The 18,309-nt window shown below is 38.9% G+C and overlaps 1 protein-coding gene across 2 annotated transcripts in view; it reads left to right on the top strand.

Moving 5' to 3' along the window:
• Positions 1-191: 191 nt before the first annotated feature.
• The window catches only part of LOC111570357 (3'-5' RNA helicase YTHDC2), a 40,975-nt gene continuing 22,857 nt past the window's right edge, over positions 192-18,309 (top strand). The window contains exons 1-13 of one of the 2 annotated variants that reach the window (XM_055019411.1): positions 192-460; positions 1,631-1,796; positions 1,992-2,082; positions 5,908-6,104; positions 6,760-6,962; positions 8,467-8,633; positions 10,406-10,508; positions 11,089-11,245; positions 13,215-13,322; positions 13,407-13,555; positions 14,971-15,106; positions 16,172-16,298; positions 17,380-17,445. In XM_055019411.1, the coding sequence (XP_054875386.1) occupies positions 1,637-1,796; positions 1,992-2,082; positions 5,908-6,104; positions 6,760-6,962; positions 8,467-8,633; positions 10,406-10,508; positions 11,089-11,245; positions 13,215-13,322; positions 13,407-13,555; positions 14,971-15,106; positions 16,172-16,298; positions 17,380-17,445 (1,664 nt within the window). In that variant the 5' untranslated portion in view covers positions 192-460; positions 1,631-1,636. The remainder of the gene's footprint in view (positions 461-1,630; positions 1,797-1,991; positions 2,083-5,907; positions 6,105-6,759; positions 6,963-8,466; positions 8,634-10,405; positions 10,509-11,088; positions 11,246-13,214; positions 13,323-13,406; positions 13,556-14,970; positions 15,107-16,171; positions 16,299-17,379; positions 17,446-18,309) is intronic. The other variant, XM_055019410.1, reaches the window with a different exon arrangement.

Raw genomic sequence — 18,309 nt, 5'->3', positions numbered from 1 at the left:
CTCTTGATTTATTTTAATGTAATTTTCAATGAGTAATTCTTTTTTTCAATGACAAATTTTAGTTTCAATGACAAATCTTTTTTTTCCCAATGACAAATTCTTTTTTTTTTCCAATGACAACCTATACTGTGTCTGTTTTAACTCCATCTGATCACAGCCGGCAGGGGGCAGACGCACGTCAGTGTCGCGTCTGGTAAAGAAGAAGGAGAAGAAGACGCGGCTGCGGGCGAACCGCAGACTGAACGTACTTCTATGTGTGTGGTCTCATCTTTAAAAGGGTTGTTTTCTGTTAGACTGACGTTAAGAGTCTCTGAGGACGAACGACAGGTTGCAGTTAGACGCTAGTTCATGTTTTGCTAAAGGGAAATAAGTGTTCACCGCTGTCCCCCTCTGTGGGCTCCATCCCACTACTCCTGTGAATGTTACCGGTTCGAGCACCGCTGGGTCTCTTCTCCTCAAGGTACAACACAAGTTCTTTATTTTCATGTCATGTTTGAGCAGTTTCTCTATTTAACCACGAAGTTTATCTTACGCTTAGTTTAGTTACGTCAGTGTTTCGATACAACTGAAATGAAACACAGAAGCCATTTATGATAAACGCAAAAATATAGTTAGCTAACCACAACCGCACGTCAATTTAAGACTGCTACGCAGCAGCTAAACTGACTTAGATTCAGCAGTAATAGTACGAAATAGCCGTTATCTCTTGCTGTTCTTGGAGCTGTAATACAGACACTGTTCAACTGTCACATCTGCAGCACTGCTAGCTTTTGTGAAACGCTAACCACCAACAGCTATTAACCAGGTACAATCATCCACCGTGCAGGCACCACTACACCGTTAAACGTGTACCGTGTTAAATCCACAACTTTCTCTTGTATCTGGTGAGAAGTGCTCAGTGCACACATACTCTGGTGAAAGAGTTAAGGCACACTTGTACGTGTTTTAAGATGAGTGCGATTTTGCAGAGTTTCTAGTGCCTGTGTAACCGTGCTCATCTTTAAAAATATGCTCTATGTACTTTTTTGATAACCCTCTACTTGGTTTAAAAAAAAAAACAAAACTAAATGAACAACGATTTCTACTTGACGTATGCCTTCCTGTGGGAGCCAGTAGGACTCCTATCACAAAATCCACATCTGTCAGTGGAAGGTGGAAGCAGCAAAGATGTCAGGCTGAGTAGTAGTCCTCAATATGACTCTGTTACCCTGAACCTCTGTTTAAAATAGGTTGGAGTGCCTTTACAATAAGATCCAAATGTCTAGGCTGTTTTCGACAACATTGTCAATCATCTGTGTGCAAAACTGAAATCATAATAAAAGAATCTGACAAGGTTTTCAATGCTGACTTTCAATACATTATTAATGTTTTCACATAAACTTGTAAATTTGTTGCACTAATAAAGTATGGACTTTTCACTTGATGCACAGTAGTTTGTAAGTTTTCTGCCTGCTCTCATCAGTTGAGTTTTGTGTTGTGGGTACATTCAGCGAACATGAAATTGTGCAAATGTCCAGCAGTTTCTTTGTTTGACGTTTTGTTAGTTTCCAACAGATAAACTGTAAATGATGAACACTTGTATGCATGTTTTGGCAACACCGTGGTCAGATAAGCTGATGTTGTGTTACAGTGCATCATGTCGCATGCTGGTGCAGCCTCACAAAAGCCTGCTAGGAACCAGAAGACATCACCCCATGGTTCCAGCTATCGCAGCATGAAAGAAATTCATATTGATGAAGAGGTCAAGATAGCAGTGAACCTCTCTTTGGAAGGTTTTCGCTACAGTGATCAGAAAGGTCTGAACTGTACTTATTTTTTTATATTGAAAATTGAAAGCCAGAGACTTCTATTTGGTCAGCCCTGTTAAAAATTGTTAATGTCAACGAAGTATGCCGCTGTCATGTTCAGTAGTCATCCTAGAGTTAGCAGAAAGGTAGGATGACTGAGTCTTTTAAAATGTGCTAATATTTGCCCTGTCCCTGACTGTACAGAGATGACATTTCCTTCCTCCTTGACCAGTACAGAGAGGGCTTTCATTCATCGAATGGCACAGTCGCTGGGCTACATTTCAAAGAGCAAAGGGTAAGTTCCTCCACCAGTACTCATCAAGTATCTCAGAATCCTGCTGAGGAACTGGGCTGAATTTACAACTGAAACTGAAAAATAAGGTACTTTAAACAGTTATGTACACTCATTCTCATAAAGGTTGTTCATTTACAGTAAAGTTGGATTTGTTGTTCTGCGTTAAGGGGTTATGGTACCTCTGAATATATAGCTTCTGTGTTAATGGCCTGTAGCTAATATGGACCTCCTCTGGGTAATTACAGTATTTTTCGGACAATAAGTCGCTCCGGAGTATAAGTCGCACCAGTCAAAAAATGCATCATGAAGAAGTGGACTATACGTCGCATTTTTTTGGAAATTATTTTACAAAATCTGAGACCAAGAACAGACATTTCATCTTGAAAGACAAGTTATAATAACAATAAAATAAAGAACAACAGGCTGAATAGGTGTACAGTATGTTAACGTAACACATTAATGGTTATTCAGCGACACGAAGCATAAACAACAAACTGAATAGGTGTCTGGTATGTTAACAAAACATATTAACAGTTATTCAGATACACTATAGCATGAAGAACATAAGAGGGAGGATGAATAGGATGAGTAAAAATAACAAAGTGGGGAGTCGAAGAAGCAAGAGACTGTTAATGTAGGATGGCATTACTTTTAAACCGACAACTCAGTAATAAAAGTAACGCTATCCTATAATAAGAAACGACAAAATGAACATAATCCAGAGATACTGTTAAGCAAATTTACCAAACTCTCGATCTCACTCCCAATCACTAAGCGCCGCTTCCTCTTCCGCGTGGCTGTCGTCAGACTCAGCATCAGTTCCATTTCCAATTAATCCGGCCTTTCTGAATCCCGACAGGATGGTTTCGGCTGTCACTGAAGTCCATGCTTTGTAGATCCATCCAATGACTTGCAGGAAAGTTGCATGGCGCATCCTCCCGGTTGCCGTGAAGTAATGTTTACTACTTGGTCGTGTCGGTCAGTGTGAAATAACATTTAAGAACATGTGAAATTATATATTTTAATACATACAAGTCGCTCCCAAGTATAAGTTGCAGGACCAGCCAAACTATGAAAAAAAGTGCAACTTACAGTCCGGAAAATACGGTACACATTGTCATATTATCTACAGAGGCACCACAAGGCAACTGCAATGTTGCTGTTTGTGTTGTGTCAAACAGCTCTCTGCTCCTAGTGTCAATTGACTGACGACAGCATTTCTTTTCAAATCTGAATTCATCCTAATTCACTTCCCTTCTTCTTGGTTAAATTTCTCTGCTTTATTGGAGCGAGGGGTAATGCATCATATTAAACTGCACGACTTGACCTTTCCAGCAGAGTTCGTTGCTTGTCTGCGTCAATCTCTACACCCATTACATTTGTTTGAATTACACCTGAACTCATCATTGCATAAATATCTTAATCTTTATGCAACACTGTATTTCCACACACAAAAATTTGCTTTGGTTTTGGGTTTGGTTTGTCATCACTGCAAACAGGCTAGTGTATATGAATGAATGTATCTTCGTTTTTTTGATGATGATGCATCCAGAGTAACTACTCAACATCTGGCAAGCAAAAAAGTGAACACTGCTAATGCCTCAGCACTGACGGAAGAAGTAAAAGATGTCAGAAAGAAATAAGAAATGGACAGGAAAAAATAAAGATTCAGCAGCTTGCCAGTTCTTGTAGCGCTGTGAATGTTTTTTTTTTAATTGAACTGAACTGTAGTTGTAGTAAACTGTATTTGTTTATTTTGTTATTTATTTCCGTTTATTTAAGTTACCAGTTCTTAGAGCACTTTAATGTTTTTTGTTGTTGTTATTTCAACTGAACTATAGTTTACTGTTTTAAACTATATTTTTATTTATTTAGTTTTTTTTTGCACTGTAACTGTTTACATAGTTGTATTTCAGAATAAATAGTGCAATTGGTGCACATATTGTTAATAGGTGAATTAATGTCCTTTTCCCAAGTCTTTTACTGATTAGTTGCTAAACAATATATTTGCACCGTGTTGCAGTCAGATGGAGTACCTACCACGACCTACTGACCTTTTTTTGGTATTACTATGATCTGTAGTCCTAGTTTGTGAAGGCAGATATCTTAATTTTTTACTAGTTAGCTAGATTGTATCTCCACCCCCACCCAAGAGCAAGGAAGTTCAGACTCAGGATTATTTTCCACTTTAAGCCCTGAGTCTGAGAAATCATGTTTTTACTTCTTTTTGTTTTGGCCTTTTTAGGCTTTAATATATAGGAAAGTAGAGAGTGACAGGAAACGTAGGGAGAAGAGCAAATGGCCGTGGGACGGACTCGAACCCATGACCGCTGCATCTGGGACTATAGTCCCGGTTTATATTGTCACACACACACATACAAAAAAACTTCCAATGATGCAGGGTGAGGCTCGTATGTGCCATCATTCGTTGTGATCCTGAGAACGTTCCTCAGATCAACATCTTCCACAATACTAATCGGAATGTAGTCTATTGCTAACTACTTTGCTGCGGCATTTGTTAGCTTGTCTTGTTTTAGTTTATCTCTGTTTCTCCCACTTGCTGCATCTAACCACTCTACTGAAGCCTCCTTCCACTGTTAGTTTGGGTGAGACGTGATGATGTCCATCCCAAGTACTGATCAACATCCAGCCCTCCTGTGATCCATGGTTTGTCTGTATACTGTGTATTAAAAGACAGTGAGCTATGGACTTTCACGATAATAATAATAATGCTAAAAAAAATAGCGTTAACGTGCCATTAATTAATGCGTTAATTTGCCCAGCGTGTGTGTAATAGATATATGTTATTGTTATTATGGTGGAAAATAAATCAATGTGATGGAGACTTCAGAAATATTACAACCATTAGGGAGTTTACAATTTTTGCCTGAATTATTAAGAACATTTAGTGATCCAAAAAGGCTGCTTAGCAGTTTTGTATACATATAATTTTGCTTCTTGGGACAGATTGGTACAGCGGCTTCTAGTAAGCTAGGCCCATTAAATGTGCATGTTTATAAGATACAGACACCGAAAAACTGAAAAAATGCTGTGATGTAGTCTTAGGAAATACGTTGCTGCACTGTCTCAGATTATGTTCAGAGTTTATTTATTGGTTATTTGAGACCTAAAACTAAGTTCTGTCTGTTCTATCCCCCCAAGAACATCTTACCTTCAAGGCAATTTTAAAGGTTTAATATCTCTAGAAATAGAACTCCCACAACCATGAAATTCTATGACATAGACTAAATTGTTTCAGGCACATCCAAAGGACGAATGTTTCCATCTATCCATCCATTATCTAGACACCGCATAATCCTCAGGGTTGCGGGGGGTTGGAGTCTATCCCATCTGACTCAGGGTGAAGGCAGGGCTGCTGTGTTCTCCAGGGCTACATACAGAGACAATCACACTCACATTCACACCTACGGACAGTTTAGAATCACTATTTAACCTCATCATGTTTCTGGACTATGTAAGGAAGACAGAGGACCCGGAGAAAACCACGCATGCACAGGACATGCAAACTCCACGCAGAAAGATCCCAGGTCCAGCCCGGCACGCAAACCGGGGATCATCTAGCTGCAAGGCAACAGTGCTAACCACCAAGCCACTGTGCAGCCCGAGTGTTTCCAGCAGAATCTAAATTTTTCATTATTTCCCACTAAAAAAGGAAAAACCAGCACCCATGACATGTATGAAGATGCAGTGTTACCATCATTACGGTGTGCAGCTTTAATGGCACAGTATGAATTTTAAAAACAATGACACAAACAAGTTTGGGTTTGTTAATGAAAAGAAGTCATGCTCTCTTTCTCTTTTCAGAAAGGGGCAAGATCGCTTCCTCACCATCAGGAAGAAGGATGGGTCAGATAAACCTCACCTTATCATACCCCTCACACTCTCCCACCATTCTGTGTATTTGATCCGCTGTCTTCTTCAGAGGTTTCCCATCAGCAAGAGGGAACGCACAGACGTGCAGCCCACCAACAAAAGTGGCATGTCTGTGGCTGCAGAACCTGGTAACTGTCAATATCTATGTATAAATTTGTATTGTGCAATGAGGCACATTATTGCAGATGTTATAGTTGTTATACACTCTAAGGAAAAAAGGCAAAACTGAAGGAATGGTTTGCTCTGCCCTCAGTCTTTTAAAGCATCCATGAGTGTTTTCTCCATGGGGGTACATGTGGGAAATATTGGTAGATGTACAATGGCTAGAACTTTGCAAATGATTGTTTATATTTCAAGATACAGTCAGCCACAGCTAATAGTTAAAGTCAAATCCAGTGTCACTTTAACTTAGAGGGAAAACATAATGTTCCAACAGATAGTCCTAGATGACATTAATGAAATTGCACAGTCCTCCATCCGTGTTTCTTTTTGTGTTTATAGTCCTGATAGTACTGTTTATATGAGCTACTGTATCCATACAGGGTAACCTGACTATATGCTCCAGACATGCTAAGAAACAAGTGACATAGTATTAAGCTAATTCAACGGTGATATTCGGTTTGAACAGATGGAAGCATTCCATACAACCACCACCAAATGGCTCTCACACATAGTGACATGAACATGGATACTGTCATTTAGGGTTGGGACTAAAAATGTCTGCTCACCCCTTCTTTTTCTGCATATCGTTGGTCACTTAATGTTCCTCTGCTTCTCTTTCAGAAAACAGTTATGACAGGAACAGGGCAAGTGGGCGCTTAAACAACGGCATTCCCATGGTGCCTCAGAGGACGGTTCCATCAGAGCTAGACAATTTTCGACACTCCCTGCCTGTTTATGAACATAAGGAGGAAATTGTCCAGCTTATCAGAGAAAACAAGGTGGTACTTGTGGTGGGCGAGACTGGCTCTGGAAAAACTACACAGGTAGGTCTGTCTGAAAGGTGGTTAGCCTTAAAATATATATAACTAGTAAAATGAATATGGTCGCTACTTCATTCTAAGAGGCTGATTTCTTTTCCTGTGATTGGCAACAGTAGGAATTTTAAAATGTCATATGCTGCCAGTCAGAGACATACTTTATGAGAAGAAAAAGATTGAAACTACATTTTTTGCATCTATGGCCAATATTAGGACAATCATTGAGTGGGTATGATAGGAGAAACCACTCCAATAGTGGTCATAATTGGAACAGTTCTGTAATACTGTTACTGGGCTAAAGGAAGAATAGTGTGTTTTTAAGCTCCTAGTGCTTCAAATAGTTTCATGTAAAATGGTACCATAAGCAATCATCTCTGTATTCAATTAATTCTATTTTATGAATGCAATATCAAGTGAAACATTCCTTGATAAAACATCTGGTGTGGATAAAGTAGTGGTTTACAATTTACATCATACTGTACACATGTAATCCAGATTGTGGCAAGATTCACCACAACTAAATTTATCACTACCAAAACATGTTCTTAGAACGTCCTCTGCTGAAGCCATATTAGCTAATGACAGATTGACAGATCACAAAATATAAACTCAGTTTGTATGATGTCAGCATCTGTTGGAATATCCAGGAAAATCTATCCATATGGTTAACAACACGGGCATCAATATTGCATAGAGAGGCAGTGAACTGGGAAACAGATTTTCTACAAATAATTGCGCATGAACTACTTTAAAACAGAGTTGACAACAGTACACCATGTATTATTGCTACCAACTCTCCCAACGCAATGTGTATTTATGTCACTAACTCTTTGCTAACAAGGTCATAATGAATAAAAGCAAATCCTGATAAATAAATACATTTTCATAAAATAGTTTGAAGGACTATGAGTTGCATATGAGTTTAGCATAGTAACAATATTTTTGACAAAATACCTGTGAAACTAATGACATTTCCTTTAGCCACAAGCTGTAGCTTATGTTTAGTAGTGAATAACAAATTTTAGCTTGTAGCACACTTTTAATTTTGTCTCTCCAAGTAGTGTTGCTTTTTCTATGCATGATTTTGAGATGTTTCATTTGTTTTGATTCTTATTGGGTAGTTAACTGTTAAAAATGGGGATGCAGACAGACAGAAAACATGGGGAACTGAGAGAGTGGTATGACATGCAGCAATAGTCCCTGGCTGGCATTGTAGGGGATGAGGATGAGGATGTTGAGGTTACTTGGTAACCTCAGCCTTAATAATCTGCCAACCAGAAAGCCATATTTATGACAAATAGACTTATTAGATAAACCTGGAACAACAAAAGTGATTTGATCCCTTTCTTCATAAATATTGTGATACTAAGACAAAACTGAAAGAGTGTTTACAAAATTGGAGGGACTATATCCACTGATATTGTATAGTTATTCTGTGATATGTGAGGTAAAGACAGAGCCTTGAAATTCACTCAGTAAAGGTCATCCAATGTTTCTGTGTGTTGTCTAGATCCCACAGTTCTTGCTAGATGACTGCAGCAAGAATGGAGAACCCTGCAGGATCTTCTGCACTCAGCCTAGACGCCTGGCTGCCATTGCTGTTGCTGAGAGAGTGTCAGCTGAGAGAGGGGAGCATGTGGGCCAGACTGTCGGTTATCACATCAGGCTGGAGAGCAGGTAGATTTGTAACGGCAAACAAATTAAGCGAATTTCCTTTATTATCCAGGTAAATAAATAAGCTAGGTCCCAAAGGCTCATAGCAGGTAGACAGTACTAAAGCATGAGGGACGAATGCTCATCATTTTATTTAGTTGGGAGCATACATAGATCATTCACAACATTAAAGCTACTGAAAGGTGAAGTGAATAACATTGATCATTTCGGCGAACTACAGTTTGTTGGGGCCCTGGCATCAATTTGGATGTTACTTCAACACGTACCACCCACATAAACATTGTTACAGACCAAAAGCATCCCCCATGGCAATGGGACTTTCTGTCCTTCACTCCTTTCTTCAGGAACCAGCGTAAGAGCTTGTCCTCATTCCAGTTAGGTGCTTATAAATTTATACACATCCTTTGCTACAGAGCAACAGTGGAACCGTTTTCTTTCATCTTTACGTGAATTTTCAGACTTTTCGGCAGTGTCTTCATCATGTCAAGAAACCGCTTCTTAGATAAACACTTCCTGTGCTGCTGGAATGATGACAAAATAAAAACCCATAACATTAAAAATACGCCTTCAAAATAAAAGCATGGAGGGAACGGTTATTTTAACACTAGCAAAACAAAGGCTTGCCAAAAGTAATGAACTGATCAACAGAGAGTAATTTACACACAATTTGGTATCCTTACATTACATGCACATGCATAACACATGCCTGTGCTCAGCACAAGGTCATTTTTTTATTAAAGATTTCATCCGTTGGAAATGATACGTCAACTAAGCAGCCTTGGCGGAGTACTGCGCTCTCTGAGTGCTTTTCTAGTTGATGATGTGACTGCTGACAAAAGCTGCAGGATGAATACTGAAGTGTTTCAGGCAATATTATCTACCCATATTCAGACAGGCAACCAAGTACACTCACATTCACACCCATGGACAGTTTGTAATCACCAGTTAACCTCAGCATGTTTTTGGACTGTGGGAGGAAGCCGGAGCACCTATTGAAAACCCACGCAGACACAGGGAGAGCATGCGAACTCCACACAGAAAGACCCTATGTCCAGATTCGAACCCTTCTCGCTGTGAGGTGACAGTGCTAACCACTGTGCTGCCCATATGTTAATATAATTGCAAAAATAACATATCTATGCAATGATATACTACTATATCACAGGAAAGAGAGGAACCGGAGCTTTGTAGTTGTGCTTGTGACATACTTGTAAATATGAAAGTAATACCATTAATGAAGACAGATCAAACTTGTGCGAAGTATTATTGCTACTGATTTCTTTAGCCATTTTTACACTCCTGCTTCTCAAGTCAAAAAATCACCAAGTCCCATTGCTTCATAATGCAGGCCTACCGCAAATTAAAATGAACAGCAGAACACACTTTCTGGAGACTAGTTGTTTCTCTGTGCACAAAAGAGTCATCTAGTTTTGAGGTTACTTCAGATTTTTGCATTGTCTCTGACATAGGGCTGACATTGCAGCCCACTGTGTTTCATACGGTCTTCTGACTGGTGACAATTACTGCACACACTCGTTGCATGACCGTGACCGTGTACACACACCGGGAAGAGCCTCAAAACTTTTTGATGACCACTTTTGTTATGAAATTACTAATTAGAGATAACCACAAAAGGCATAATATGCCTTTTTAATTACTTAAACTCCAATCTGCTAAATTAGAATGTAGGATTAATCTTCTTATTTTATAAGCTTGTGGAAAACATAGTTCTTGAAATAAAAATGACTTGTAACTGTTGACTTTGCAAATCTCAGGGTCTCTCCTAAGACACTGCTGACCTTTTGCACCAGTGGAGTGTTCCTCAGAACATTGATGGCTGGAGATGCTAGCCTGACAACTGTCACACATGTCATTGTGGTGAGCATCAAGATTTCAAATACACAGGGCATTTTTCACAAGTGTCACTGTTTTAGGTCATACTTTGCACTTTCCATCTCCTTTGCAGAAATTCAGGGAAGCATGTTTTTTTTTTATCATTCAATTCAATATTTGATGTTTGATCACATCAAAAGTAAACAGAGTGGCTTGGATCTCTGTCAACTACAAATTGCTGGCTGTCCTAATAGCAGGCAAATTTGTCCCCTGCAGGCAAGTGTATTTATATGTACGAGGTTGACTTTGTAGAAATTAAACAGCTACACACAAGGTTGAGAAAGTAGTACTTATTTGAACTGGAGTACACTGATGTACAGATAAATTAAATGGAAAACAATACAGAAAATGGAGGCAGATGCAGAGTATATGCTGTTTTCATACTGTTATGTACAATCCTTTGTTTCCCTAAATCTGCAACAGAGATGGAAAACACAATGTTAACATGACCTTTAGAGCAACCATCGCCACAATAATGACCAGCAAGCCGGATGAAATAATCCAGAATCATGCTTTAATTGCTGAGCAAGTAAATCGTGTTAAAGGGATGTTCTCTCTTCAATAGGATGAGGTGCATGAGCGTGATGGTCTGACTGACTTCTTGCTCACTAAGATGCGGGATCTCCTTCAGAAGATCCCCACCCTGAAACTGATCCTCTCCAGTGCAGCTCTGGATGTAGACCTGTTCCTTCAGTACTTTGGCTCCTGCCCTGTTATCCACCGTAAGTGTCAAGCGTGTTCATTTTTTGAGATAGCAGACAGGCAGCTTCTCTCAGTTAAAGTTGTTTATTCTGCAGCGCCATATAGCTTGATATCAAGGAGCATTACTGTTCAGAGGACTACAGTTAACAAAGGTGTTAACTGAAGGCGTCCTCCCAGTAATGGATGAAATTCACAGTGTACAGAGTGTATTTATGAAAATGTGCACCAATCTCACTAGTCAAAAACTGAAGGAGACGGGCCATGGTTTAGACTTGGCTCTCTCTCGTTGGTGGATAGGCTTGTCCATAGCCTTTCACCACACGATCCTCCAATCCGTCTGTTCCAGGTACAGAAAGAGAAACCCTCCCTGTTACGAATTTTGGGTATGTTTGTGTCTTTAGGTCTTCATTATTAACCATGGTCTATTATCACAGTCATATGCGTTAGCTATAGTTGACTTCTGCACTCATGTGGTATCGTTACTTTAATTTGGGTGACCGTATGTCTCCGTTCTCATGTATTTTATCAGTTTTAGGCTCTTTCCATGATGTTGTAATGTCTTAGAGTGGCCTTGAGTATTGAGTAAGTGTGTGTGGGTGTATGTGTGTCTGCAGTGCATGCTTGTGTGTCTGATATATCTTGACTATAAGTGGATGTGCTTTTCCCTCTGTCTGACCTGGTGCTATTCAACTTTCTTTTATCCCAATTGACATAGTGTGAGATAATGTTCAAGATCCTCTCATTCATTCACAGATCAACACAATTCTTTTATGTAGCGTATAATACAGTGTGTATATCAGTATTAAGCCAGCAGTATGTTTAATAGAAATAGTAAAAATTATAAATCCTAACATAAGTCCTATGAACCTTGTTCCTTAAATCTGTGCTGATATCAGTTATTAATGCGACAGCAGTTTGCTTCTACACTCTACAGCATTACTGCTGTTTGTCAGCCTGTTGGCCTTTTTGTGAGAGTTGGAGAAATTGCAGAGAACATCGGTTCTTATCAGCAGTGGTTTTTATTGAGATGAAGGCTTTGAAGAAAATGTGAGGTTGTAATGTGTCAGTGTTTTGTAAAATGGGGTGAAAAACTGTCTAAACTGGTTCAAACTTTATTGTTTTTTTTTTTTTTGCTTCTTAATAGGGATGTAGCTAGCACAAACCTTTCCGGAACTTCATTTATTTGGTAGTACTATACATAGAAACAGAGATACAAAACAATAACAACATGTGGAATGAAAGAGCAAATCCAAGTGCAGCATCAGGTCCGTTGCAACTTATGGCAAATATCATACTAAAGTGTGTGGATGTATTTCACATTTGAGCCAGATGATCATGACCACAACACTGTGTGGTTGCCTGTAATGGTCTCACAGCCTATTTTGGAGGAAAAAAATCAAATAGAACAGACCTCTCTAAGCAGCTATCCATTTCTGTACACAGAATTTAAGGTGAGAGCCTCTCAGACAAACTTTTTATTAACAGCCTTTGCCCATAAGTCTGTCATAACTGTGGACACACCCTGAAGATCTTTTACCTTTTAAACCCAACTTAGGTGCCTGGACCTAGTATTTTTATACGCAGAATGTTTTATCCACATGTTCTTTTTACACTATTCAGTTATGTACACATATTATTTTGTGCATATGTAGACTTAGCCTTACTGACCCTTAAGTAACTGAACTGAGAATTAATATAGCACAGCATAGGCTTTAAAGGTGTGCTGTGAAATAAAGGAACCTAACACTCTCCAGCAGATGCAAATTGTACATGTGCAGTTTTTACCATGAACTCAAGTAATTTCATAAATATGGGTGCAAGAGTGTGATTCCATTCAAACCACATTTCACTTAAGGAACAGTAAATTCCAAAGTTAAAGATGAGGCATTAGTATCTGAACCACTAAAAATGCAGTGTTTCTCTAAGGTATGATATACGGAAAGTGATGTTAATATTTTTTTTTACTAACTAAAACATTTTTTTCTGTAGTTAAAGGAAGGCAGTTTGAAGTAAAGGAACTCTTTCTGGAAGACATTCTGAGACTGACAGACTATAACAGTATGGACATTGGGAAATACAAGGAAGAGACGCAGACAAGTATGAAGCTTTTATTCATTAATCCATAATTTCAGTCTGGCGTTGTCTTAATCTCCACTGTGTATCTCATATCTCACTTCTCAGAAGAGAGAAAGCAGAAATGTTTGACAGAGTGGTGTGAAGCAGTGAAAACCCACTCTGTTGGGAAGAAACAGAGGACTCGTGTGTTAGATCCAGGCTTTCTCCAGGATAGCAGCTGTGGAGACCGAGAAGACAGAGCCATCCACATGCTGGTAAACTAACTCACGCACACACATCTATACACTTTATCAGTAAGTCCATTTTCCCATAGTATCTTATCTTAAAAAGCCTTAAGATGAGTAAACCACCTCTCTTACTGAAAATGTGGCCCATGCTAGCTGATCTACAACCGATGCTTCTTTTCTCTGAAGTTCAGTACCATTTTTTCCTTTTAAAAACAATCTTCTCTAATTAGTAAGCACATCAACTTCACGAACTGTTCACTTGCTACTCTGTGCATCACACCCCTTAACAGGAGCTATTGTAACCAGATAAACAATTAAATTCATTTTACCTGTCAACAGTTTCTATGTTTTGACTGATCAGTGGTTGATGGATTCTTGCTTATTATAGCTAATGTCTACTCACCCAATGGTAAAGACCATGGGATTAACTTCTTGTCTCAACCTCTGAGTATTGCAACCTACAACCTTATCCTTGGATGTGATCTAAATTGCTTTTTTCCACAGTATTAGAGCTTAGATCCCCTAAAAGTAAACCCACATTTAAGTCAGAACACACTCTGTTGTATTTTTTGTAAACATAGATAATGTCAGGGATATCTCCCACTGTGGTTGGGAACTGTCTGAGACTGCTGGGGGAGGTATATTTAAAGGGATAATCATCTCATTCTGTGCAAAACAGAAGGTGCCAACTGAACACTCTACAAATGTAGCTCATTATCTACTGTTTGCTACAGCTGTATGGCAATTCGGTAGCAACCATGCAGAGTTTCTGTTCTGCAAAGAGAGAGAATTCAGAAAATTGCCAAAGGTTATCATTGTATTAAAGTTTAGTTGCGTGCTGTGATGTTGCAGCAATGGCAAAGTGATGAGTTTAATGGCTTCATTTTCAATCTGAGCTTGAGAGAGGTTGAAACTCTGTCTTCTCTCCCTCATTTGCATACTTAGATGGTCTCTGTGTGAAGTGAATGTCAAATTGGCGTTTTCAGAAAGTTTCAGACAGTTCAGATTTCAGAAAGGCTTGGGGTAAGCACGTTTCTGAAGTTATCCAAGCACCCATCACGCAGTTCAGATTGATTCTACTGGTGGCTTCATATTAGTCCGGCTTCATGTTGCTTAATTTATATAGGCAGCCTCTGCTTAGAAATGCTGTAAAATATACAGCAGTATCGAGCGTGAACATTTTGTGAGGTGTGGTTAGAAACTTGAGAAAAAGCTCATATCTACACTGTGATCATTTTTTATTATTATTATTATTTTTTTAATCAAAATAGAGCAGTGAGTTTGTTTATAAATTTTATTTGACATTTCCTGTAACTGAAGTGAACAGTTTGGATTTGTTATTGAGGTCCACAACATCTTCAACAAGTTTTTCAAATATCAATGTGGTAAATGTTTTATCCAGACAAGTTTTGTTGAGTGAACATGAGTTGTGTGCGTTACAGAATAAAAATGGTACAGAACCGCTGGAGCCATGGCTGCTTAAAGAGATGGACTCCTGCATTTCCAGCATTTTCCTTAATGAAGACCAGGATGCTTTTATTCAGCTCTTCAACCTTATCATCAATGAAAGTGTTAACGGTATGACCCTCAGGGCTAATTTCTGCTCTTATTCATTGTTCTGGAATTAGTCCATGTGTATTTAGACATGTTGAGCGTGTTCATTTTTTGAAATGGAAGACAGAAGAATCTTGTACAAGGACCTTTTCTGTTTGGAAAAGCCTCCCAGAAAAGGGCAAAGTTTGATATGAACAGAACACTTTATACAGTATGATGAAATGTGATTGGTTATAGAACACAAACATATAATTCAAATATTGAAATGTGATTGGCTAAAGATGGGGATAAACCATGGTTCAGACTTAGTTCTCCCATTAGTTGGTGCACAGATATGTCCATATCTCTTGGCACACGATTCATCCAATTTCCAAGAACCGCACCCTGCAAAAAGAACCCTCCTAGAAACCTCTTGTTGCTCTCTACCTGTCAGTCTATTCCTTTGTTAGCTGTGATGTGATGCAGTTACTGGTGGTATCTCATAGGGAGGATTATTATGGTTTCCACCCTGAAACAACCTTGACTTAGCAGTTTCAGTGCAATTAGTTGTTACCTTATAAAGAAATAGGAATATACTGTGAAGCAAAGACAAATCTCTCCTATCTTTTTGGTGTGTGTGTGTGTGTGTGTGAAAACTTCCAGCTTGACCTGTCCCTGGTTGTGTCCCTGTCCCCGAATATCCAGATATCCGAATATTTGGTCGTGATGGTGGTATCCGAATATTTATTTTGAGTTCCGAATATTCAGATCTCCCCACCCCGTCGGACAATGTTGCACGACTGGTATTCAACTGGTCCAATCGTTTGTCCCCTGGACGTTACGATGCGAATGGGATCGTTACGATCCCCCCCAGACGTTGCGAATCGAATCAAATGTTTGGATATTCGTCATTAATCAGGGCTGAATTTCCAGAGCTCAGAAATTGCTATTTGGGCCAGCCCTAATAAAGAGGTATCATAGTAAAACCAAAATATTAAAATTTCTCCCATGAACAGATATATGAGCTGTTTACAAAAACAAACAATGGCACAATTTCAGTTTGACTTGGATGAAGGCTCTAGCTGTTTCCTCATGTATTCTTTTCTCTAGTGGACTACGCACACAGGGAGACAGGGACAACACCTCTGATGGCAGCAGCAGGTCGAGGATTCATTACGCAGATGGAGCAGTTGCTCTGCATGGGTGCTGACATCAACAAAAAGGCATCCAATGGATGGTAGGACAATGTTCAATTAAATCAGATTACTTTTTTCTGTCATTGAAAATTTCAGCGACATTTTGTATTAGTTTTCCTTTCATTGTCCATAAGAATGTGGTGGCATTTAATTCAATTCAATTTTATTTTATTTGTATAGCACCAATTACAATTCAAATTTTCTCAAGACAAGATGGGTTGAGAGGGACAGAAGCGGTACGGGGGGTGGTGGAAAGGGAGGGACAGGAGAAGAGGGAGGTGGGGAACAAGGAACATATAACACACAATCGGATACATGCATGATACAATCAAAGTGCAAGCTAACACTGAAACTGATTCATAAGTTTACTGTCATGGTGTAAGGCACTGGCATTAATATACTACATATATAGCTGGTAGTGAAATTCAAACAGTGTGTAGATGAGTATATCAATTATAGTAAGGGCAATGCAGAGTACATTGGTGGAAATGGGCAGCTGGAAGCAGTGGGCTGGAGGAAAGACGGCAGCAGGATCCTACAGTGGACATGATGGAGACTGGAGGGGGGGTACGAATATTCGAAACTCAAAATTAATATTTGGATACCACAATCACGACTGAATATTCGGATATTCGGGTCCAGCCCTGTTGTTCTCCTGTATTAATGATGAATAATATGCTGTCCTGACAGTACAAAGAGCTTTTTTTTATAAATGACTAGACTATTTTTACAAGCTACGTAAACTTCCTCTGGACTAGTGGAATGCCACCTCCGTTCCAGCTTTTGTGATGCCTGCTGTAAGTCTGCAGCTGGGAATTACACCATCCTCTCTGAGACATTACTTTCTTTTTCCAAAGGTGCAGCACTATTGAGTGTTGTAAGCAGTGAGGCTGCAGCATTATTAACAAAATAATCCACTTCTGTGGGGGTAAAATTGTAATATCTGCCCTCCATGTTTTCCGTAAATGGTGCTGAAGTAATTATATAGTCTTGTAAAATGAATGATTTGAAATTTGAGCATTACATTTCACTAGTATAAATTTGGATGCAATTTTAATAATGTAACCAAAATGTAGTTATATAAACTGCAAACTTTGATGCTTGTTTTTTATCTAATTTCAGGACGGCCTCAGACTTTGCCAAACACTTTGAGCAGACAAATGCTGTGGATCTACTCAAATCCTCCATGTAGGTGTAATGTTTACAAAACATATGCACCCTTCACAAAGTATTCAGACCCTTACACTGTTTGCAGGTTTTATTGTATTTAATTTTAAATGGAAAGAATTGGCATTGCCCCCAACAATCTTCATTCAGTAACCCATTATGACAAAGTGAAAGCACATTTTTTAGAATGTTTTTGCATATTCATTCAAATGTAAAAATTGCATATTTCTATTTTTCTTCAGTAGAGTAGTTTTAAAGTGTAAAACTGAGCTGGTGTGCTCTAGCTGTAGCACGTGGCAGAGGGGTAGGTGGTGGGCGGGAACTTAATAGATCCACACAATCTAGATGAAGCAATACTGCAGAGTTATGTCTAAATCATTTTAAGGCATGAAGGGATTATTTAATGAAAAAAATGTATATATACAGTGGTGGAAAAAAGTTTTCGGACACCCCATGCATTTGCGAAATATTGCATTAAGAATCACTCTTAGGTCTTCAAGTGTAATTCCTTTTAGTATTGTGACAGCCATAATACTAAACAAATCCTAAAAAAGCCATTAAAAATTTAACTGATAGGTTCCACAAGAAATGTTGACTATTGTGTCATTTAGGTACCAGTGATCCACTAATGAAGGTCGTGCTTTTTATTAAAAGACACAATTTTTGTTGCCATGCTTTGTGTCTATATAAAGCCAGCACATTTGAAAGTTCTTCAGAGACAAGAGTGGCTAAAACAAGAAACCTAATGCAGGAAACCCACCTGAAGATACAGATCCTCAGCCAAGAAGGGTACAGCTGCTGCCAGATAGCCAGGAATTGCAGATGCAATCCTTCAGCAGTTGGATACACTCTGCAGAAATACAGACAAACCACAAGTTTGGAAGA

This window comes from Amphiprion ocellaris, chromosome 17, assembly GCF_022539595.1.
Source record: "Amphiprion ocellaris isolate individual 3 ecotype Okinawa chromosome 17, ASM2253959v1, whole genome shotgun sequence".
Classification (NCBI taxonomy): domain Eukaryota; kingdom Metazoa; phylum Chordata; class Actinopteri; family Pomacentridae; genus Amphiprion; species Amphiprion ocellaris.
The sequence above is the reverse complement of the archived record's forward strand: the minus strand, read 5'-3'. Positions and strand labels throughout refer to the sequence as shown.